The 25,100-nt window shown below is 42.6% G+C and overlaps 1 protein-coding gene across 1 annotated transcript; it reads left to right on the forward strand.

Annotated features, from left to right (window-relative positions):
• Positions 1-488: 488 nt before the first annotated feature.
• On the forward strand, positions 489-24,819 carry LOC121292351 (alpha-1-antiproteinase-like). The gene is made up of 5 exons (XM_041214203.1): positions 489-598; positions 11,263-11,924; positions 16,832-17,105; positions 17,251-17,401; positions 24,619-24,819. Exons 1-5 carry the CDS (start codon positions 489-491, stop codon positions 24,817-24,819), a joined length of 1,398 nt encoding a protein of 465 aa, XP_041070137.1.
• The last annotated feature ends 281 nt before the right edge of the window (positions 24,820-25,100 follow it).

Below are 25,100 nucleotides of genomic sequence, written 5' to 3' on the forward strand. Positions count from 1 at the left end.
GCAGGTTAAAATCAATTCTTTCTTTGGGTCGAAATGTACCAACAGGGCCAATGAATGTAGTAATTGCTTTACTGCCATAAAAGCCTGTTGTTGTGGGGCTTGCCAAGTCCACCTGTAATTGTTCTTGAGTAACCCATATAATGGAGCCATTACTGTTGACAAATTTGGGAGAAAACAACCATAGTAGTTAACCATTCCCAAGAAGGACTTGAGTTCTGTGGCATTTTTCGGGGCTGGCGCCTCACGAACAGCTTTCACCTTGTCTTCTACTGGATGAAGGCCCTACGAGTGACACAGATAAATTATTTCTTTTGCTTGAAAGATACACGTTTCCCTTTTCAAGCGTACTCCGGCTTGTGAGAAACGCTTCAATACCTCTTCCAAGTTAGCCAGGTATTCTTCATCAGTTTGTCCTGTTAAGGACATCATTGAGATAAACCACCACACGGGGTAGACCTTGAAGTAAATTTTCCATAGTCCGTTGGAAAATGGCACAAGCCAATGAGGCTCTAAAAGGTAACTTGGTATACTGGTATAACCCCCTACGTGTGTTGATAGTCATAAAATCCCGAAAGACCTTTTCTAGCTCGACTTGCTGGTAAGCGTGGCTCATGTAGAGTGTCGTATATGTGGTTCCCCTTCCCAGTTGGAGTACAATTCTTCAATTTTTGTTATAGGGTGCCTATCAAGTCTAGCCGCTTTGTTATTGGTCAACTTGTAGTCCTTTAATCTAGCATCTAAGTTTTCCAGCTTAAGTGAGCAGCCTCCTCCATTCAGATACTTAAACGTGTGTTCCCTATGACTGGCATGGATGCGCCTGTATCCACCTCCATTCAAATGGGTTTTCTGTCGACTTCCACTGTCACGTAAATTGGCTCTGTTTTACCCATTTTTAAGTTGTGCAGTCAGTAAATATCTGATTCTGTTTCTCCTGGTTCCTCCATTATAAAAATTTCACGACTCCTGCCTTTTTGTTTGAAACTTTGCTTCAATCTTTCTTTACAATATCGCTTAATGTGCCCATTGCGATGGCAGTAGAAATACTCGGTTCTTTTAAATTGTCGTTCATTTATAGGCTGTTTGGTTCCAATTCTGCTATTATTAATGTAGTCTTTATCCGTTAAACCATTGCTTTTTGCTGGTCTGGTAATGGTGGCTGTTTCCTGCCTTTCCGTGAATCCCTGTGCTTCTGCGCCATTTCTAACCGGTGCCTCCCCCCCAACGTGAAGAACGGTGCTATTTTGTGCTCCTTTGATTTCTTCTGAGTCCCTGACTGCGCTCTCCATTGCGAGCACCTACTCCAGTGCCTTGCTGAAGTCTAAATTTGTTCCTGACAACCTTTTTTGAATGGCGTTTTTATTAATCCCACACATTAATTGGTCTCTTAACATGTCGTTAATCGACGTCCCAAACTCACAGTGCTGTCAGTTGTAAGGCTGCTACATAGCAAGCGACTGACTCTCCAGGGGCGCAACACCTCAAATTGAATTTAAAATGCTGCGTTGTTACCGAGGGTTTTGGCTGAAAGTGACTTTTCACAAAATTCACCAACTCATCAAAGCTCTTGCAATCTGGGGCATTGGGTACCATTAGACTATGAATTAGGCCGTATGTTTTACTACCAGGTGTCGATAAGAGGATCTCTCGCCTCTTCTCCTCCCCAGGTATGTTGTTGTCCAAAAAGAAAGGGTGTTCGATATAATGGAACCAGTCATCGGTGGTCCAATCAAACGGTTCGATGCGACCAAATTGTGGCATACCGGAGGGAGATAACTTCGATGACTTTGGTGAGGGCTTACAATTGTAATGTGCTTACAATCTGCCTGCAAGGCATGGCTGATTCACTTCAGCCGAATTTTCACAGCTTCCTTGGTGTCGTCGACTGGTCATGTTTTGCCTCATCACAAGTTGCTCTGTTCTACTATGCTTTGCTTGCGAACCGGTTGCACACTTATCTGTCGGCAAGTGAATTGATTACAATATACTGCAGACACAGAGACCAATATGAAATGAAGCCCAAGCTATTTATTTACACAAACAACAGAGCACTAATATGATGTGTGCTTCTCCAACCAGACCCTACTGTGGACTAAAGTTAACATGGTAGCCCATGCGACACAGCTATTGGGTCTTACAGTCACGTGGTCAATCTGCCCACATTCTCTTAAAGGTATATTACACCTCAAATTAGCACAACCACCAACTGAGCAACCCTACCACATATCTAAGAATTTTCATTAGAAAATTATGTTGATTGTACTTTGTAAGATTATGTGTCTACTTACGAGGGGATGCATCCTTGATTTTATCCAAGTTTCTCCTGTGGCTGCTCCACCAGTGCATGCACCTCCTCCACTTAAAACCACAGTCCGTTCTAAGGCTACCAGAAATGTTGGTTTTGGACATGCAGTATGTTAATGCATGAAAGTGACCAGTGGATAGTCTGCAATTCCTTTACTCTTGTGGAGAGACAAATGATTCAGCGTCTCCCTGCAGGACACAGCTGAAATCAGAGACTTCAACAAAGAGAGAAATTTTATAACTCCTGTTTATGCTGCTTTTTTGGGTGGGGGTGGGGGGAGAGAATTAATGTAGATTGTGCCAAACGCCACTGTGGTAGAGATAATGTAATTTCTTTTTTTAAAAACCAGCTAATTCCTTAAATAATATTTGGAGAACAAACAAGTTTAATTATTAATATAACTATGGAATGACAAGCTGGGCTACCCATCCTACATCCAGGAAATAAAGGGATGAAAGTTAAAAATAAGATTTTAAAAATAAGATAGAAAAAATGTTTTTATGGAGTAACAAATTGAGATAATCACCCTGTGGACATATAGACTGAACGAGAAAAGTATTAAAGCTGAAAATTAGACCACAATAATGTTTCTATGAAGTAATTTATTTGAAGAACTTCTTATAACCAAATGATTTCATTGAACAATTCACTTAATTACCTTCTTTCACAATTATTCTAGTTAACAATTTTAATCCCACAAACATGAAACACATGCCTAAATTCACACAAAATTATTATCAAAAGCATTGTTTGGCAAAAAATCTTTCCTTTCACGATTAATTTACTTTGATTTACTTTACTTGCCTTGAGTTTAGTTTAATTGGATTTACAATCTTTATTTTATGATTTCTACTAATCATTCTCTACATCCTCAGTGTCAATCTCAAAATCCTCAGGATCGACATCTATACATATTTCCTCAATATTTGTTAATACTCTGAATATTTCATCATCAGTGTCAAAGGCAATATCTTAGCATTGCTGTGTGCATTTCCAGTGTCACTATGTGCTTTTTCAGTATTTGTTGAAACATCGAATATTTCATAATAGACCACGTTAGACATTCTTTCTTCTTGAGCCAAAATAAAGAGATTTCTCGATCCTACTTATCTGTTACATTTTCTGAGGTTTTTAAGAATTGTTTTGATTTTGTTGTTCCCATAAGAAGAACATTCAGTAGGTCAGGTGGCTCATTTAAAGTTGGCAATCATATTTTACCATTTGCACAACACGTTGAAGCTCTGTATAACCGAAGCATAACCTCCTGACTTTTGTATTCAATTCCCCTCGCAATATATGATAATATTCTATTATCTTTCCTAATTACTTGCTGTATCTGCATGCTAGCCTTTTGTGATTCATGCACTAAGACACTCAGATCCATCTGCATCTCACAGAATCTTTACAGTGCAGAAGGAGGCCATTTGGCCCATCGAGTCTGCACTGGATCTCAGAGCTCTGCAATCTCTCACAATTTAGATATTATGCTTCTCATTTATTCTTCCTGCCAAAATGAACAATTTGTGCCTTGCCCCCACTGCTTAGTTTAAAGCCCTTTCTACTTCCTTAGTTATGCAACTTGCAATAACACTGGTCCCAGCACGGTTCAGGTGTAGGCCAGCTCAACGGTACAGATCCCTCTTTCCCCAGTATTTGTGCCTGTGCCCCACGAACCGGAACTCACTCCTCCCACACCAGGCTTTGAGCCACGCTTTCATCCCCTTAATCTGATTTGTCCTATGCCAATTTACACGTGGCTCAGGTAATAATCCAGAGATTATGACCTTTAAAGTTCTGCTTCCTAACTTGGTGCCAAGCTCCTCATACTGACAATGCAGAACCTCCTTCTTTGTCCTGCCTATGTCATTGGCACCAACATGGACCATGCGACTGGGTCTCCCCCCGCACCCGCCCCTCCACCGCAGTGTCTGCAGTTCGGCCTCCAGCTCAATAACTTGAAGACAAAGCTCCTGCAGCTGCAAACACTTACCAATATCCAGAAGCTCCCACATCCTGCAATTGCAGCACATCATCTGTCCTGTCATCTCCAATATGTGTTAATTAATTAATACGGTGTTAGCAAGGGCACAGTGTAGGCAGGGTCACAGGATCCCTTGCTAAGAGGTTAAAGCCTCCCCAGTGGGCGTGGTTAAATGTCAACTTCCCTACAACATGCCCTTGGTCCAAGATTTCATCCTACAAAGTTTGGTTGGGACTAGCCCTAGGACATCAAACCTTAACATCCAGCCCTGCAATTTTTTTCTCTTCAAGTACTTATCAAATTTCCTTTTGAAAGTTAATATTTAATCTGTTCCCACCAACCTTTCAGGCATTGTATTTGGACTGAAAACAACTTGCTACAATGAGTGAAAATCTCCTTGCTCTCTTCTGATTCTTAATTACCTTAAATATGCATCCTCTGGTTAACAAACCTTCTGCCACTAGAAACAGTTTCTCCTTATTTACTCTATCAAATCCAAGATGATTTTGAAAACCTCTGTCTCCTCATTTACTCTATCAAATCCAAGATAATTTTGAAAACCTCTGTCAAATCACAGTCTAACCTTCTCAGTTCTAAGGAGAATAGCTCAACTAGTCTGTCCAAGTAACTGAAGGCCTTTATCTCTGATATCATTCCAGTAAATCCCCTTTGTACCCTGTCAGACATCTTGACATCATTCTGAAAGTGTGGTGCCCAGAATTGGACAGAATACTCAAGTCAAAGCCTTATCAATGTTTTATAAATGTTCAGCAAAACCTCCTTGATTTTGTGCTTTACATCTCTGTTTATGTTACCAGGAGCCATATGCCTTTTTGACAACCTTCTCAAATCCTCTTACACAAATTTATTATAAATGTTATTGAGGCAAAGTAACTTTCAATTGAGTTTAGAAAACTTTTAATAACAAATGTTCTCTTTCAAAAATACAGCTAAGTGATTCCATTAAAGTAGCCCAGTTAAACATTAATCAGTAGCAGATAAAATAATTTTGCAAACAAAGCTTGTGCATCAAGCAAATAACAGTGCTGTTGACTTTCCGTGTGTGACCTCCCAGCCAAGTCACAAAGGTCTATTTGACAACATTTCAACATTTTATTTTTTTAAAAAGTAAGACGGAGAACAGTAAATCACAAATTGCAGATTGCTCGAGTGAAGAACAGCTAATAAGTGGGTCCTAAAACTGTCGGTAAAGTATTCAGAAAATCATTTTGCAGAATATTGTGGTGCATTTTAGGATAGTCATTGCTTTATAATAAATATCGTTAGTTTTATGTTTTCTTATTGGATATCTCCAGACCAGCACCAACTGTAAATAAGCTGAAGGTTATTTTCTATCTTTTTTTGTGTTGTGGAATGATTATTTGCTTCACTGAACACAGGACAATATTTCAATTTTGCCAAAAAAATCATCGACAGCAAATGTCACATGTAAAATACCATTTAACAGTCACTAACAGAAACAGTTTAGAGAAGTCCTAAAAGTTATGCAAGGGGATATATCTCTACAGAATGGAGAATGGTGTGATTCCGCTATATCCTGCTCCCAGCTACTACTTCAATTGAATTTGTCGTGCATTGTGAGAGAAATGCAAGCCTTTAGCCATTGGACAAAACAAGTTTAGGTTGCACTGAGTTTGAAGCCATCTTTGAGCTTGGCGTTTTCATGGTTTTAGTGATATTTTATTTCACAGCTCATGATGGATTCAGTAGAGTATAAATATTTTCTGTTTGGAATGAAATGGAGCTTGGTTGGGGACTTGTGCTCACAGGCTGCAAGGGTAGGAGAAGCGGGTCTACAGCATTGTAGAGCTTGCTCCAGTCAGCACTCCCTATGATCATGGAGTGCAGAATCATCCCTCGTGAGCCAGGTTTTACTGGAATGGGTCATCTCACAGTGTACCCTGTAAATTAGACTGGTTTGTGCATGTTTATGTTTTAAAAGTTTTTGCCCACAAAATGATTGAAATTGTGAGATGATAAAGCGGGCAATGAGGTGTGTGGCACCGTGGTGAATAACAGGACAAACATCTTCACCAATGAAATTTTAAAAATTGAAAAGAAACAGAGGAAGGACTGGGTGAATTAGAGTTGGTGAATATAATGTCAAAATTAGATACAGAAAGATTAATAAAAAGAAGGAACGAAAGAAAGGCAAAAAGAAATGAAAAGGTCAAGTTAGAAAAAATGTTAAATTTAAAATTTGACAATTTTAACGTATCTTAAAACAATTCACAATATCAAGGAATGAAACTCCACACTTATAATTGTTCACTTTCTGGGCAAGAAATGTTAATTGGCAGTCATTAACAATTGTCATGTCATTAAAAGGGTGCCTAAGCTCTTAATTATTAGAGTCAATTTTCTGTGCTAAATGGGCAATTAACATGCAAATGCAGCAACTTCAGGAAAATCACAGGGATGTTAACGGGAAGAAGCTGTTTGTGCAAAGCTAACAGCACGAACGGCACAAATCATCCAACAACTTCTGATGATTTGCAGTTCATGGGATATTTTTTCCTTACACCAAGTTGCTGGTTGATTCGTGCATTAATAATGGTATGTGCTGTTTAGGGCAACATTATTTTTTTCAGTAAATGCTGGCTCAATATCTTTCTAAGAATAAGGGTCTGTTCCAGTTATTTTTCTATCACTTCTCTTTCTCCTACAAATAATAGCTAAAGATAAGAACATGAAACTGTTGCAGCAGATGTAATGTTGTGGAACTGTAAAAACTATAGCAGACGTTAATGTATTTGAGTAAGCTTTTTCTGCTGAATGCTTCCTGTGTATCACTTGCATTTTTACCTGTTGTTTAGTTTTAATTAAAAAATGAGTCGAGTTTGCTGAAAACTTGTGCAATCGTAATGGTGCATCAATGGTGTATGTCATTATTGTGGTGCAGATACTCCAAAAAATATGGTGTGAGTGACTTATGCCATTATGTACGCCACATCATTTTTATGTCACTCCATTGGGTCCCTTACCAAAAATGCAACCAATTATCATATACTTGCCCCCATTAAAATCAATGGCGAGATAGACTCTGCTGAATTCAAGCCATTATGATTGCTACAGCCACTTAGACCATCAACAGAATGGCACTGGCAGGTATGTTGGCATAATCACAGAAATCGTTGTCTATTGTTTAAATTAGGTACAATTGCGTTGTCCTAATTATGTGCTTTCAGTGTAGCGACAATGTCCAGTGTCACTGGCACAAAGTGCAACGTAGAGAGATTTTATATATAAATGATGGGAGGGAGTTGACAGTTCCTATTCTTAAGTTAACATCTGAATGTGACTTTCTTTCATATGTACTTTGGATTGTTCATCCTATGTATTTGTTAGTGATTGCACAACCTTCTTAGAATCCATGTAATGTATCAGAAATAGCACTGGGATTACATATTGTTTTGGCAACTAAAGACTAAAAGCCTCTGGTTACTATGGCAGAATTTTCCCCCCGTTGTGGGGGGAAGTTTAGGAGTGGGCAGTGGAGGCATGCATCCGATCAGCGGTGCGCTGCCATTTTACGTGGGTGGGCCAATTAAGGCCCGCCCAGCGTGATGTCCGCCAGGAAGCGTGTGCTTCCTGTGTGGGCGGTGGGGGTGTATTCCCTGAGCTGAGAGTGCACTCTTTGGTGCAAGCGCACAAAAGAACGCACTCATCTCCCTGGAGCTAAGTGCTGCCTCAGGGAGATCGGCTCCACAATAAAAAATCTTAAAAATAGAAACAAAAATTTCCCTGACATGTCCCCTCATGTGACACTGCCACATGAGTTGGGACATGTCCGTTACTTTCAAAGACACTTTTATTAAATTTTTAAAAACCTACATGAAACCTCATCCCGCCCGTGGATGAGGTTTCATGCTTTCTCTAATGCCCACCAGGGCTCCCAGCCTGCCTGCAAACGTGAAAATTGAAATGGGGCGGGAGATCCTGGCCTATGTTGTTCTTATAACCTCAGTGGGAACCGGAGAGGGTCACTGTTCCATCAAATTAATTAACCAGGCAGATAGGCAAATAACCAGGCAAGAGAGTCTTTAAAATGAATCAACTCTCTATAATTTGAATTTGCGAATGTTTCTGCCATCAATTCAACTTTAAAAATTCTATTTTAAACGCTTCTGGGCGTAAGTAACACCGCATGCAATGAATTTTACTTTAGCCATTGGCTGCTCCATTCTTAGTCTGTATCTATGCTGTCTATAATGTCTTCCACCTGTTCTTGCAACAAATTGTGGGGTAACGTTACCATAGGAGGACTAGGGAGCTTAACAGTATAACTTTTGGTAGTACAGAACTTGAGTATTGCTGAAAAAAGAGACTTTTTTGTTGAAGCTTTTTGCTTTGCACTCATCAGAACAATTTGCAAGAAAATACCAATTTAAGGGGAAACAGCATATTTATACTGTATGAGCAGAAAGTGCTGATTGGTTAGCAATTGGACTCCAATTGGTAGATGTATTGCCCTGGAGAATGCACCAGTTGATGGTGACTGGCAGTTAACTGCTGAGCATTGTTTGAAATTTAAACCAGACAGCTTGACTCCAATTGGTCAAGACATTTTCCTGGGGAATGAACCAGCGAATGGCTGTCATTCATTTTGTTTAGCTGAAACAGGCACAATGTCTAGGTATATGTTCTTTCTGTCACACAAATGAGTAATGTGGCGTGTGAATTTCAATGCCAGTGTGATGCTAGTTATGTAGGCCATATGTCCCAAAGACTGGAGGATCATTTCAAACAGCATGTCCCTTCCAATGGGCAAGCTATGGACCATATGCAACCAGCCCGTGCTTGCAAAACTCAAAACACAGTGTCCAACATTATATGTGATTCTGCAATTGGACAACAATTGCTAACTAATCCTCGGTGTGCTAAGAATTACGCTGACGACCAATTTAAGATTGTCAGTCAGATGCATTTACATGTATTGGAAGGCACACATATTAATACACAGGGATCTGTGCAGACAGAAAGAACATGTACACACATTGTGCCTGTTTCAGCTGAACAAAATAAGTGACAGCCATTCGCTGGTTCATTTCCCAGGAAAATGTCTTGAACAATCAGAGTCAAGCTGCCTGGTTTAAATTTCAAACAATACTTGCCAGTTAACTATCAGTCACCATCAATTTATAAAAACAAAAAACTGCGGATGCTGGAAATCCAAAACAAAAACAGAAACAGAAATACCTGGAAAAACTCAGCAGGTCTGGCAGGCCATCAATTGATGTGTTCTCCATGGCAATGCCTCTACCAATCAGAGCCCACATGCCAACCACTCAGCACTTTCTTTTCATACAGTATAAATATGTTATTTCGCTGACATTGGTATTTTCTTGTGAATTGTCCTGATGTCACTTTTTTCAGCAATACTCAAGTATAACTTGTTTGTCATCAAGATCACCATTACATCAACTATTTTCCCATTGCTAGTGAGATAAAGGTAGCAAAGACAGGTGGTTTTGCAAGAGAATGATTGGCCTCTGATAGTGGAGTGGAGTAGGAACAAGTGAACAATTGGCCTCTGATAGTGAAGTGGAGTAGGAACAATGGGTAATATAAAGTCAGGGGAATGGAGAGCAGCAACCCAAAGAGTCTGTGCTGTTCAGATAGAATGTACTATTGGAGTAAATACAGTGATGGAATAACAGCATAACTAGAAGAGCACTGTGTCACAGAACCATAGATAAGAGGCAGTGGAAAAAAACAGAATGATCAGCAGTGTCAAAGTTAGCAGAGAGAACACAGAGAGATAGAGAAACACAATCACACAGGGTATCATTGGTGGCTTTGACCGGGGTGATCTCAGTGCTGTAGGCAGGTCAGATAGTTTGGAGAGACTTGACCATGGAATGATGAAAAAGGTATTAGGTGGCAATGATCTTGGAGAGAAAGGGCAGTGATAGTTGAAGAAAAAAAAGTGAGGGTGGAGTTTCAATCAGTGGATGGTGAAAGCAATTTTGAAAGGGATGGGAACAAGAGGATAGGGGAAGGCTGATAGTGCTGACAAGCTTTTTAAAAACATATGATTACATAGAATAAACATTTTCACAATAATTAAACTATTGTAAAATAAATTACTACAATAAGATTTTCTAGCTTTAACGGAATCATTTCCCTCCTCCCTTTCCTAAACTAAAATATTCGCTAACACCTTGGCTGAAATTAGTTAACTCAGCAGAGACCAAAAATCAAAATTTCATCCCAAATGGGTCTAAATCCTTCCAAAGCTCTCCTGAAAGAGTTATTTTCAATCACCTAATGGCTGCTAACAATTGAATTCTATTACAGGCAAATATTCAATTTCTCAGCATTCTCAAATAATTCCTTAGTTTAAATGGTGAAAGTTCCTGTGCCACCATGAGATGGTAACATTCAATTAATATATATTAGAAAATCCTGGGTAAGCTGCCTGTAATTTACCATCCACTGAAATTGCACCAACATGCTGAGGCCCAACTGATGTAATGGATTCTTGTAAAATTTACCTCAAAAGTTTAGAACACATGGCATTGCACACTGAGATATCTGGAGATGTGAAGAGTAAATTAGCTGTGATGTTCTCTCTACCTCACTTTCCTCCATCAAGATACTCCTTAAAACCTCCCTCTTTGACTAAGCTTTTGGTCATCTGACCTAACCTCACTTTATGTGGCTCGATTTCATACCTTGTTCATAATGCTCCTGTAAAGCGCTTTGGGATGTTTCATTATGTTAAAGCACTATGTAAATACAAGTTGTTCTTCTTGTTGTGGTATTCTTCTTAGTGGTTGAGTTGAAATTACACTTGCAGGAATCTGGAAAGAGATGACCTTCCCAACATTTCAACATGGTAAATTATAGTATGGAGGATGCAGGGAAGGGGGTTTACCTAAGAAGAAATAATTTATAAAGGAGGCAGGAAAATAAATATATTTTGAAAAATCAAATTTTCTTCTATTAAAAACAGGAGACAACGAGAATTGATAGAAGCCATGCTCCCTCCAATAATTTTGCTGTTGATCATTACCTCATTCACTGGAACAGAAGTTTCTGCAGTGAAGAAGAAGCGTCATGTCCATCATGAAGAGGGCCTTCAAAGTCATGGACAAGAATCTGATATGGCAATGGTTACTTCTGCAAATTCTGACTTTGCTTTCGACCTCTACAAACGGATAGCTAACCACAGCAGTTCTAACATTTTCTTCTCCCCTCTGAGTATTTCCACAGCTTTAGCCATGCTATCTCTGGGAACTAGGTCTGTCACTCGTGAGCAGCTTTTCAAGGGACTTCACTTCAATGATATGACACAGGAAAGAATAGCACATATGAACAGAGGCTACAAACAACTTCTACAGGCCCTAATGGCAGAACACAATGAGCTTCAGCTATCTACAGGAAGCTCTCTTCATATTCAAAAAGGTTTTGATGTGTTGCCAAACTTTCTAAATGAGACCAAGAAGTTTTACAATGCGGAGGTGTTTCTTTTAGATTTTAACCTGGATCCCGAAAATGCTAGGCAACAATTGAATGATTACGTGAAAAAGATGACAAAAGGAAAAATTAAAGATATGTTTTCCGAGATTGACCCTTCAACTAAACTAATGCTTATTAACTACATCTTTTTTAAAGGTAAATCAATTTTTGTTGTTGAATGTTTTGTATGTTATATATCAACTATTACAAAAGAGCATATTGCAGCAAAAGTAGCTAAACACACCATAGTTAATATTTGCAAGATATGAAATTGTTTTATCTGTATTTATAGAAATTCTTCTACTTTATGAATAAATAATTTACTAATAGTTAAAAATAATTTTAGTTAAAAATATAATATTGAAACTTTAGACAACATCTGCTCAATTACTCTATAGGGTCAATTTAATTCTACTTGTTTAGTTCAGTAGCAGAGTGCCCTTTTCCAGTTTCGTAACAAACCAACGAGCAATCAACCTCAAAGGCAGTTACATTATTTGTCAATGTGGGCTTTGCATTAAAAAATGTGATCTAACCACTAAAGAAGAATATGCAGTTCAAATAAAATAGGCTAAATTGTGAACCATGAATTTGAAAAGCTCTAAGTTTGGCAACACAGAAGTAGATGATAGTAGTTCCTTACAGAATAGGAGAATACATATATTTACATCTCAAAACATACAACCAGATGTCACCAGAATCAATGAGATATTATAAAATATTACTAAGCATAATTTTCATGTGAAATCGAGTTAGAGAGCATGGGATAAATGGACATGGGACACAAACGTTATTCAATCTCCATTTTAAAGTCATATATTGTTTTTATTTTGACATAATACTTTGATTTAATATTATTATTTATAATTAGATAGAAAAAACTGATGGCATTTTGGGAAGCAGAAAAATAGAGTTGGTTAGAGTATAGAACTCTGCAGTACAGGCTCAGAATCAGGGAAACATTAAATTGAGGTGTTACAGTGACACCATTGGTAGGACATTGTAATTACAGTGGGGCAAGATTGGCTGATTTCTTTATATATGTGGAATGGCAAATTATAATGAAGCAGGAAGTAAAGGTTTTGCACATAAGATTTTGTATATGCCCCTGTGTTGCTAACACTGTAGCAGTAACCATAACACTTGTTATTTCTACTGTCCTTATTCATACTCTCCTCCCACCCAATATAATGTCTAAATGTTATAAGAAAAATTGTTATTCTTGCTAGCTCCAGAAATGGTGCTGTTACCTCTCCCAGCCTTTAATAGCAAACACAGATTTTTAAAAATGCGAGAGATTTTTTCTAGTATTTTTAAAATAAAACATGTTCTGACTGTGGTTTGGGCAGTAAATGTTGCAGAGTATTTATTACATGTTCAAAACGTATTGCTGGTATTTTGGATAAACAGGTTGTGTATTCAGGAAAGCCAACTCCATTTCTTAACCCATGAACCAGTAACAGTAGCTTGAGAAGACTGGCCAATTCAATTGGATTGCTGGCATTTCTATAGTTTAGATGCTGATTGATGTACCAGTGAAGCCAACTGTAAAAATGGGCTTTAATGCCATCAATGTGTAGCTGCTCTGTGATTGCTAGTCTGCTTCCTAGGCACCACCCACAATACTGTTACTTTGTGCCAATTATTATGCCAGGCTGACTTAGAGACGAAGGGGAACAGGGTTGCCCTTTTCATTACTGGCTAATAATGATTCCATTGGCTTCCTGGGCCTCACTGTATCAGCACTCAGTCTTTTCAGTAACAACCGTGGGAAGAATCAGTATCAAACGTACCATTGGCAAATTGAAAGAGTGCCTTAGATATCTGACATTACAGCACAGCACCCACGTAATCTGCACGATTATTGTCACCTGCAGCATGTTCTATAACCTTGCTGCATAAAGAGACATAACATGAAGAAGGAGGTGAACAATTTAAAAGTAATGCTGGGGTTAAAAAAAGATTTACATTTATAGCACGCCTTTCATGACCTGAGGACAGCCCAAAGCACTTAACAGCCAATGAAGTACTTTGAAGTAGGAGGAAGCTAATAGCCATGATAATGAAGCTTCTCTTCCAGGTGCCTTAGTTAGGCAGTGGTTGAATTATTATTTAATTTTGGCACTCCATATAGAAAGAACATAGAAAAGCCACTAGAGCTATACCTTGAGTGCCCTACCATCCATTCTTAATTAGCACATTCGTTTAGATAATATCACCAACTTTAACTTTAACACCTATGTGTTCTTTTGTACTATTGTTGTTGACATCTTTTGATGATCTGCTTCTATCACTGCTTGTTTGTCCCTACAACCACACCACCCACCCCCCCCACCTCTCTCTCTCTCTCTCTCTCTCTCTCTCCGCCCCCCACACACACACCTTAAACCAGCTTATATTTCAACTCTTTCTTGGACTCGAACTCAAGTTCTGTCGAAGGGTCATGAGGACTCGAAACGTCAACTCTTTTCTTCTCCGCCGATGCTGCCAGACCTGCTGAGTTTTTCCAGGTAATTCTGTTTTTGTTTTTGTTATAGAATCATTGGAAATGGTGCAGGGTAGAGTGTTGATTCACTAGAAATACACTAAGGCTCAAGAGTTGCAGCTGTAAGGTCGGACTAGAGAAGTTGGGGTTATTTTTATTAGAGATAGGAAGGTTAAAGGATGACCTGTTTGCTGTTTTCAAGATTATGAATGATTATCGTTGGGTATAGATTATTTCCACTAGTCAATGAGAAAGTAATGAAAAGCCACAGTTGTAATTTTATCACAAAAAGAATCAAAATAAAGGTTTAAAGCTAATCTTTACATAGGAGGTTAGAATTTGGAATTCTCCACTGGACATTTGTCGAAGAAGAGCCCATTAACTTTTACAAAAAGGCATGGATTCACTGCTTGAAAAATAGGAATATTGAAAGGCATGAGGAGAAAGCAGGAAACTGGGATTAGAATAGATGGCTCATGTGGCAAAAAAGCACTGCAACAAAGGAAGATAGCTATTGGAAGAATGCACAGCAATGGATTCGTTTTGGATCATTCTGGCAAACAGCTGACACACACAATAGATCGAATGGTCCTCTTCTGTGTGATAATGGTTCTATATAAAATGGGCAGTGTCAGACAGCTATTCGCCCTCAAGGCTATCCTGCCTAACACTAAATGAACATGCATCATGCAGTTAAGTTGACTTACAAGAATTTTCTGAGCTAATCTCCTTGATGTCATGCCTAAAATGGGCTCAGAGAATTGCTTGTTCTATTCCAACTCAGCTATTATATAAGAAGTCCCTTCTGCATGACATTACTACCCAGACTTTACCCATTACTGTTTAGCATGGTGCAGCACAATGTTCACTGTAGGTTATGAGGGCAAATGTTGTGGCATTACTATTAGTGGCAGGTACTAGACCAGGCTTGCCCAACCCATGGCCCACAGGCCCATGTGGCCCCTGGAACGATTATTCAAAAACAGTAAGACAGCTCCGTGTGCTTTAAGGTTTCTTCAGGAGACTGATCCTCCAACCACAGCCTGTTTTTCTCCCCCACTTGCTGTCAATTGTCTCAAACAGGGGGAGGACCAGACGACCAGGCTGTGATCGGAGGGCAGCATACTCCGGCAACTGAGTATGTAAAGATAGAAAGACTTTGGAGCGCACGTTCCCCATGCTTTTCCCCAGCTGCAGTCGCTTTCCTGTGGATGCTGGTGCTCTGGCCCGGCTGGGGTCACTTTCCCCCGGCTGCGGTCACTTTCCCCCGGCTGGGGTCACTTCCCCCCGACTGCGGTCTCTTTCCCCCGACTGCGGTCTCTTTCCCCTGGCTGGGGTCTCTTTCCCCCGGCTGCGGTCACTTTCCCCCAGCTGCGGTCACTTTCCCCTGGCTGCAGTCACTTTCCTCTGACTGCAGTCACTTTCCTCTGACTGCAGTCACTTTCCCGGCTGCGGTCATTTTCCCCTGGCTGGGGTCTCTTTCCCCAGGCTGCGGTCACTTTCCTCTGACTGCAGTCAATTTCCCGGCTGCGGTCACTTTCCCCTGGCTGGGGTCTCTTTCCCCCGGCTGCGGTCACTTTCCCGGCTGCGGTCACTTTCCCCCGGCTGTGATAATTTTATAACAACTGAAGATCTTTCTGTCATTCTGACAACATCTGTAACTCTGAAAGGATTTCATCACAACTGTAGCTGCTGTATTTAAACAGGCAGGGCCCAGGTGAAGGTGTTGCAGATGGTGCCAATAGGCAACCCCAAGGACTGAAAGCTGCAACACTTGCATTGTAACACTGCTGTTCTACTACCAGAAATCACCCATTGACAGCATCATATCAAAGGACTGAAATTTCCAAGTTTCTGCTTCACTACTGGGAGATCTAGGGAGCAGGAGTCTCTGCTACCTGAGGTAGGCAAGAAAGCCCCATTTCCAAGGGACGGAGTCATTAGCATCTTTGGGGTTAGTGCATCATGCCTATAAGGGTGCGTCAGCAGTGCCCATCCCAGTGGAAGCTGGGAATAACAGCGATATCATCATGTTGCCCTAGTGTGGCAGAGGAGACCCAAGTAGGGCCTCACAGTAGAACAGCTGCACAACTCCAGCTTTCAAAGTAACTATCTGGCCATCCCTGTACAGTGGAAGATCCATCTCCCCACACCCTGCAACCACCTCCCCAAGACGATGTATTTTTTGTAGCTTTTACCATATCCATAGTGGACAACACAGGCTGTCAGTAGATCTGGTTTCCAATGGGCAATCTGGGAAATCCTGGAGATCCCCCAGACATACCCTCTTTGAATTGAGATGGCTGGCAGAAGATCACCCATAACCCATGTCAATGGAATTTCCTTGCTACTTTTCCAAGGAACAAAATCCCAGTGGAACCAAATTCTGCTCCATTTTCCATCATTAACAGTTTGAATGGAGGTGGGCCAAGAGCCAGAATTTTAGGCTTCAAGTGTGTTATAACATTGTAACAATAATCTCATATGTGCTTTCAACTCACTACAACTCTTTCAATATCAATTTGTCAGAATTAACCACTGCTCCATTACCAAATACTGTCAAATTTCTGCCTGACAGGAAAATGGAAGAGCCCATTTGACCCAAAACATACTCATGAAGCATTCTTTAATGTGAACAAAAGCACACAAGTAAAAGTTCAAATGATGCACCAAGACAACAGGTTTAGTAAGATATCTGACTACCATCTTTCCAGCAATGTGATAAAACTTCCTTACGTTGGAAATGCATCAATGATCGCCGTCTTGCCTGCAGAAGGAAATCTAGAATACATAGAACAAAACCTTTCCCGAGAAAAATTTGAAGAGTGGCTCCAAAAACTAGGCCACAAAAGGTAACTAAAATCTCATTCTGAACAGTCAGGTTAAGTATATGAAGATTTTTTTCTCAAATTGATATTTACACCAGTATAAGTGTCAATGGTTTAAAAATGTTCTTTTGCTTGCTTTTTCCCTTCTGTTCAATAATTTGTTGAGCAGTCAACGATTTAGGCTTTCCTTTCCAAAACTGTCATTGTCAATATCATGCCGGTTAAACAATATCCTAATGGAAATAGGTGTGAGAGATTTATTTACATCTGATGCCAACCTATTTGGAATAAGTGGAAATGAAAGTCTGAAAGTTTCACAGGTAAGCTCATAATGATGCAAAACATTTTTTTCTGTCCTGACAGATGCACATTTGAGACATGTGTATGTGTATGTTAACTAGAATGAAAATAAGTACACTTTTTGCCAATTTCAGTTTTTGTTATCCTACTGAAATCAAACCTACCTAATGTACTTGACATTTTGGAAGGATAGTAAGCCAGGAAAATGAGGTGTGGTTGCTCTGTTAATTAAGGATTACATTAGTACATTAGCAAGAGATGGCCTTAGTTCTAAAGGTCAAAATGTAGAATCTGTTTGGGTAGAAGTAAGAAATGGAAAAGGAAAGATGTCACTGGTGGGGGTAGTTTATAGCCCCCCTAACAGTAGCTACACTGTAGGACGGGTATACAGAAAGAAATAATGGCAGCTTGTAAGAAAGGTGTCTCAATAATCCGGAGTGATTTTAATCTACATAAAGATTGCACAAATTTGTTTGGAAAAGAAAGCCTAGAGGATGAGTTCAAGGAGTGCATTTGTTAGAGCAGCATGTTCTAGAGGCAACCAGAGAGCAGGCTATTCAGACCTGGTAATGTGCAATGTGACAAGATTAATGATGACCTCAGAGTATAGGAGTTTCTAGGTAGCAGTGATCAAAACAGGATTGAATTTTGTATTTAGTTGGAGGTTGAGAAGTGTGTGTCTAAATCTAGTGTTTTAAACTTAAATAATGACAATTACGAGGGTATGAAGATAAAGCTGGTTAAAGTGAATTGGAAAATTAGGTTAACAGATTGGACAGTAGAGATGTGGTGGCAGACATTTCAGGAGAAATTTCATAACTTTCAGCAAAGATATATTCCACTGAGAATGAAAGACTCTATGAGAAGGACGTATCACCTGTGGCTAACTGGGAAAGTTAAGGATAATATCAAATTGCAAGTAAAAGCGTACAATTCTGTGATGAATAGTGGTAGATCAGAATATTGGACAGAATTTTAAAAACAGCAAAGAATAACTAAAAAAATGGAGGGAGAAATTAGAGTAGAAGAGAAGGCTAGCTAGAAATATAGAAACTCTTACTATCTGTTTTTATAAGTATTTAAAAAGGAAAAGAATAGCTAAAGTGAACATTGGTCCTCTAGGGAGTGAGTCTGGGGAATTAATAATGGGAAAAAAGGAAATGGCAGAAGCGTTGAATGGGTATTTTGTGTCTATCTTCATTGCAAAAGACAAATAACGTCCCAGAAATACTTATCAATCAGGAGGTGAAAGGGATGGAAGAACTTAAGACAATTACAATCATCAGGGAAAGGGTACGAAGAAAACTATTATAACTAAAGGCTGACAAGTCCCCAGGACCTAATGGCCTGCATCCTAGGGTCTTTAAAGAAGTAGCTGCTGAGATAGTAGAAGCATTGGTTGTAATTTTCCAAAATTACCTAGATTCTGGAAAGCTCCCATTAGATTGGAAAATAACAAATGTAATTCCTCTAATCAAGAAAGGAGCGAGACGGAAAGCAGGATATTGCAGTCCAGTTTGGCCTAAGATCTGCCATAGGGTAAATGCTAGAATCTATTATTAAGGAGATTATAGCAGGACACTTGGAAAATCTTAAGGTGATCAGGTAGAGTCAACAATGATTTTGTGAAGGAGAATAGTTTTTGACTAATTAATTGGAGTTCTTTGAAGAAGTAACAAGCAACATGGATAAAGGGGAATCTGAAAAGGAGTTAGTGACAAGAAATCAGCAAATTAATATTATCAGAGAAATTAGGAATGGACACTGGCCAGAATTTTCCAGCTGCCACACAGGTGGTGGAGCCTGCACGTCAGCGCTTAAAATGTCACGCAAGGGTGCTGACGCCAGCGTGCGGCATCACGATATTTCGGTCGGCGTGTGCACTCAGCAGTGGGGTGCTCACCTGCCATTAATTGAAGGCCTCATTCGGGCCCTTAACTTGTCAATTGTGCTGGATTTTGAGGGGCCCGTGCGAACTTCAGGTCGGAGCACAGGCCCAATGGGCAGGTGGGTAGGAGATTTTTAAAGAAAACTCAAGCACTGGCGGGATATGTGGACTCAGAGGGGTTGTTCATGTTTTACACCAAGTTTTAATTGCTGAAAGTGTTTTAAAGTTGACTGTGTGATTGTTAGCAGTTCTCAACGATTTCCAAGAGCTTCTAGTGTACTTTGAAACCAGTTTGCAGACAGTAATCTTTCTCAGGCCTGCAGCTTTCTGGAGGCCTCCATTTAGCCTGGGGCTATGGGTTCCAACCTCTCCACCAGAGGCAGCTCCTCTGAGGAGGAAGGGAGGGATAGAATAAGGAGGAGGCCAGGACTGAACAATCAGCGTCCAGGGGAGCCACCTTTGGTAGGCCAGGCGCAGGCACAAGGGGTGCAGGGCCAAGAGGTTGTCCAAGGCGGAAGAGGCCGCAGAAGATGCCACTATCCTGCTGCCAGGATATACAGGCGGCAAAGCAGCTACCTCAATATGACTGAGGTGCAGTGCCGAAGGAGGCTCCGACTCTCAAGGGAGACAGTCAACTATATCTGTCAGATGATTGGCCCTGAGATCTCCCCTAACTGTGTGGGTGGACACCCCATGCCAGCAGCTCTGAAGCTCACAGTTGCCCTCCACTTCTATGCCTGTGGTGGGTGAGCTTTGCGATGTCTCCCAATCAGCTGTCCACACTTGTGTCAAGCAGGGTACAGACGCTCTGTTCAGACAGGTATCCACCTTCATCCACTTCCACCGTGACCAGGCAAGTCAGGCACAGTGAACCAGAGGCTTCACGGCCATTGCTGGCTTCCCCCGTGTCCAGGGTGCTATAGACTGTACGCATGTGGCCGTCAAGGCGCCAGCAGGTGAGCCCGGTGCCTTCATCAACAGGAAGGGATTCCACTCCATGAACGTGCAGATAGTGTGTGATCACAGGATGCAGATTCTGCAAGTCTGTGCAAGGTACCCAGGCAGCTCCTACGACTCCTACATCCTCAGACACTCCCAGGTGCCAGGGCTTTTCAGTGCTCTGGCTTGGCTGGATGGTTGGCTGCTGGGTGACAAGGGCTATCCCCTCCGAAGGTGGCTCATGACGCCACTATGCCATCCAAGAACAGAAGCTGAGCAGCGGTACAATAGGAGCCAGGGCACCACAAGGGCTGTGGGGGAGAGAACCATCGGTCTTCTCAAGATGCGCTTCCGTTGCCTGGACCGCTCAGGGGGCGCACTCCATTACCCCCAAGATCGCGTCTCTGTGATAGCGGTAGCATGCTGTGCTCTGCACAATCTTGCACTGGAAAGGGGGGATACAGTTGACGATGAAGACCTTGACGTACTGGATGAGGCTGCACATGATGAATCCAGTGGCTTAGAGGATGAGGAAGCACAGGGCGATGATGAGGGGCAAAACGACAACCCACAGGGACACCCGGGACAATTTAATCCAAAGAACCTTCAGCTGGCTCCACACAGCAGGAACAGCATTGCCTGGCACTTCCACATGTGGCACTTAGGTGCCATATCTCCCACCTGTTCAGCTGCAACTAAGGGCTTAGTACAGAAACATCAATGTCTACTCAAAGACTCTTGATAGATATGTGAAAAAGAAAAATGCACCACAAACAAAAGACCCTCAGCCATGGTAACAAAGGTGGACATTTATCTGTCCAAAAGAAAACCAAACAACATTCCATTGCAACAAGAAAAATTTGGGTCACTATTCTAAAGGCAACACAAAATCACCAGTGACATACCTGAGGAGTGCCTAACATGCCTTTGTTTGCAGGTGCTATGTCTAGGTGCTGCCCCATCGCTTGGAGTGGCTTGTGAGACAGCCTGCTGACTCTGCTGTCCTGTTGGCCTCGATGAACTTGGCGGGTGTCCTCTGGCCCGTGGAGCCTGTGATGGCTCCGCCTGGGAGGGAGTGGCCAGTTCCAGAACTGGCACCTCCCCAGTTGTCGCAGCCTCAACGGAAGAAACGTTGACTGTAGGAGGGGCGGAGGAGCTGCTGCCCTCATCCGGAGCATCCTGAGAGGAGCTCGCAGCGACGACAGGCACCTGCTGCGCCAACGTGAGGTCCCTTTCGACCTCCCTGCTCACCGCGGATGCATGGGCACCGAGTGCCGATGCTTGGTGCCCACAACATCTCCCACATTGGGAATGACCACCCATGGCCAGTACCACTGTGAGGGCTTGCAGGTCAGAGCATATCCCAATCATAAAATGTTCCATTCAATTGAAGCCCCTCTCTATGAGAGTTGCCAATCTCTCATTGGAGGAAGCCTGAAGCTCTGCCCTGAGGGTCAAACCTTCACGTGCACTCTGCCTGAACTCCTCCGTCGCGGACAGCAATTGAAGCATTCCATCATGCAACGCTGCCAGACTTCCTGCCACCTGTCCTGCAGCTACTGCATTGGGGACAACTCCAGAGGCACGTTATCAGTGCCGGACTCAGCATGTGCCTCGTCCCCTGCAACCCTCTGGCTGCTGGCGCCATCGGCACTCTCTGCCCCTACCATCTCCTCCAGCGATTGTGATGTGCCCTCTCCACTGTGACCCGGGACAGTAGCCGACGGTAAAGTCCCCACCGAGGTGTGTGTGTCTGTGCTGGTGCCTGGCTGGCTGAAATGATGTGCTGCAAGTTGCACATGTTGGCCCTCAGGTGTGGAGGGGGAGCTGCGGGGTCGAGGTGCAGGTTGCTCTGGTGGTGATGCTGAAATTAACAACAAGGACACTGCATCAGTTAACGTACATTCAGTTCAACCTTCCATCCCTTTCCCCACCCCAGCCTCATAAGTCGTTCACTCTTCAAGACCCTAAGGAGACGAACATTGGTGAGGTGGGAAAGAGTCAAGAGGAGCCCCAACCATTAAATGCACATGCAGACAGGCTGGTCAGATAGCCTCAGGAATACTTCACGGCATGTGATGTACCATAGGATTGTGATGTACCATAGAGTGCAGAGGTACCTGACCTGGATGCATTGTGGCCTGGATAGTTGCGGTGCTGAGGAAACATCGTAAACAGTTGCAACATTTGCCGTGGATCACAGGAGATTGACAGGTCACATTATTGGCCTTCATTCCGTTAGGAGGGGCATAGACCGGGTGGCCAGAAGACAACATTTCCCCTTGGCGCTGGGATAAGTAACGTGGTGGCATTTATCTAAGTTGAGTGTCATGAGGTTCACAGCTGAGGTGCTGAGGACCTTTTGGACAGAGTAATGTGGGGCTCACAGGCTGAAAGGGTGCAGGAGATCCCAAACCCCCTCAGATGCAATAACTCTTTGGCTGTGCAGCAGCGATCCAATGGCATGTTAGACCATGGTGTTAGTGGTCACAAATGGGATAAGGTGACTTTGGAAGGTGGTGGAGACGCGAATCCTCAAGGGGACGAGGGTCCCTTTTGTATGATCCACACGTCAGAATGTCTCAGTCTGTGAATGAGCAGTGTTTCAGCATTAACGATTCCAGCAACCATCAGTGGTTTGGATGGTGGGCAGACAGAGTGGATGGGATTGTGGACCTCAAATACCTGGCCGCTGGACCCCAGCCTCACCGCCCCCGGCCGCCCTGGCCTCCTGCCTCCTGCCCAGCTCCATGGCCTCTTCTTCAAAGGTTGTGAGGCGCTGGAGGAGGGCACACCCACCTCCAGTCCTGTAGCGCTCCTGGGCATTATGGTGACTTTTTGCCTGCAAAACAGAGAAGAGGATTTATTGGGGCTGTTCGCGCACTCCACACCCCAACCACAGTGGCCCATCTGAGGCCTCCAGTGGCTCCTTTCCACACTACTGGTGATCAGTCCCCAGAAGATAGAACGTCTGGTCCCAACCCCCTCCCCCAACGGACACCTTGGACACATTCGGCGTCCATCACTTTGAATAGCACACGGGTCTTAGCACCCATGGCAAGGAGGCGCAACTAGGTGCAGCGCCAATGCCAGCAGATGGGACTTGCGCAAAACACCTTGAGGCACCCCTTGCACCATCTCATTACCATCAATATGACATGTGTTGGAGTTCTGAGTATGTATCTAGCTGCCTCCCCTGCAGGTTGCCCCCAGACTACTCAAATGCCACAAGCACCAACATATGCTGCAGGGAGTACCCATCTTCTCCTCAACCACTAAGGCTGATGTAAGCATGGTCAGTACCCATTTGCCACCCAGCATGCACCAAATGCTCAATGCAGTAACAACAGCAAGACAGGTTGGGGAAGCTCAAAGGCTAAGGCTGCCTTCTGGGTCAAATGGCCAAGCCAGACATGGTACTCACCCGTCCAGAGGGCAGCAAATTATTGAAACTGTTTCTGCACTGGGTGCCAGTGTGCCGGACATCATCATGGGTGCTGACAGCATCACCCACCTCCTCCCACGCCTGGCTGGTGACATGGGGGGCCCTCCTCCTCCCATCCTCCGGATACAACACGTGCCAACGGATAGATACCTCTCGGAGGAGGACAGCAAGGCATGCATCTGTACATCGGAGGGCACAGTAGCCCCCCGCTGGCCTCTTCTGCAGCCTGCCCCCCTTCATCTGCTCATGCTGCTGTCCAATTGGTCCTCCCTCCTTCTCTCCACAAGTGGCCATGGTGCACTGCTTCAAGCAGGCTGCCTGGCCACTCTTTAATCAGGCTGCCGACTCCCCATTGGAATCGGCAGACTGAGGCCGTCTGCCCCTGTGAATGTTTTCCCATTCTCCACGGGAGTTGATTACCCGCGGTGGGGGGGGCGGCTTCATTGGCCCACCCGTTGAAAATGGCGGCGCGGCCCGCTTCTCCACCAGCAATTGACCACCCGCTCGCCACCAAGTCGGTTAGGCCCGCCCAACCAACAAACGGAAAATTCCGCCCAGAGAATTTATTTTATGCATGTGAACTGTTGAGGCAAAAGCCATAGAGACCAGGAATTTCCCTAGAGGTCCTCCAGCTGTGCTTCTGCAAATTTGACAGAAATTTGAAGGACAGCAAACTTAGAGCTGTATATGGGGTTTCTGCTGAATTTCCATGATTGTTACTATGGAGCAACTCCAAGAAATTCCCAGGGATACATGTGGAAGATGCAGGGCTATGGGAAGAGAGTAGGGAGAACGGTTTAGGTTGCAAGATGGGCTAAATGGCCCATTGTGTTGTAAAGCTTTATGGTTGTAAAATGCAGATTTACCAATGATTTTATCAAACCTTCTTCAACAATCAATATTTACGCTACATTTGTGAATATATGACCTTCAGCTCAATTTTTTTTTCTCTCTTATTTCATAAGGTTACTCATAAGGCACTGCTGGATATTGATGAGTATTTTACTGAGGCAGCTGCAGTCACTGGAGTAGAATTGGTGCCATTGTCACTGCCGCCTTCAATCAGATTTGACAAACCATTCCTTTTGATCATCTATGAGGAAAACACAAACAACATACTCTTTCTTGGAAGAATAAAAGATCCATCCAAGAAATTTTCCCCATGAATTTAACCTGCACAGTGAAGAAACCTCAATTCTAAAGCTTGGAATGATAGACATATGTGATCAACCCAATATTATTGTAATTACTTTTTTTCAGAAATTGGTGGCAATACACAGCAGACCCATCAGCAACTGCGAAGAGAACACACAGGTCAACATCTCAGGTGTAACTCTTCATCATTGCAAACTGAAAGTTACGCAAACATTTTAGTATGGTTCGGGGACAGTGGTGTAGTGGTGATGTCACTGGATGAGGAGCCCCTGGCTAATGCTCTGGGGACATG

The sequence above is a fragment of the Carcharodon carcharias genome, chromosome 20 (genome assembly GCF_017639515.1).
Source record: "Carcharodon carcharias isolate sCarCar2 chromosome 20, sCarCar2.pri, whole genome shotgun sequence".
NCBI classification, from domain to species: Eukaryota; Metazoa; Chordata; class Chondrichthyes; order Lamniformes; family Lamnidae; genus Carcharodon; species Carcharodon carcharias.

Excerpts from the sequence above, each read along its gene's own strand:
- LOC121292351 (XM_041214203.1), top strand. The coding sequence starts at position 489 with ATGGCACAAGCCAATGAGGCTCTAAAAGGTAACTTGGTATACTGGTAT. Across the intron at positions 11,925-16,831 it reads TAACTACATCTTTTTTAAAG|GAAAATGGAAGAGCCCATTT; the intron begins GTAAATCAATTT and ends TCTGCCTGACAG. Across the intron at positions 17,402-24,618 it reads AAAGTCTGAAAGTTTCACAG|GTTACTCATAAGGCACTGCT; the intron begins GTAAGCTCATAA and ends TTATTTCATAAG.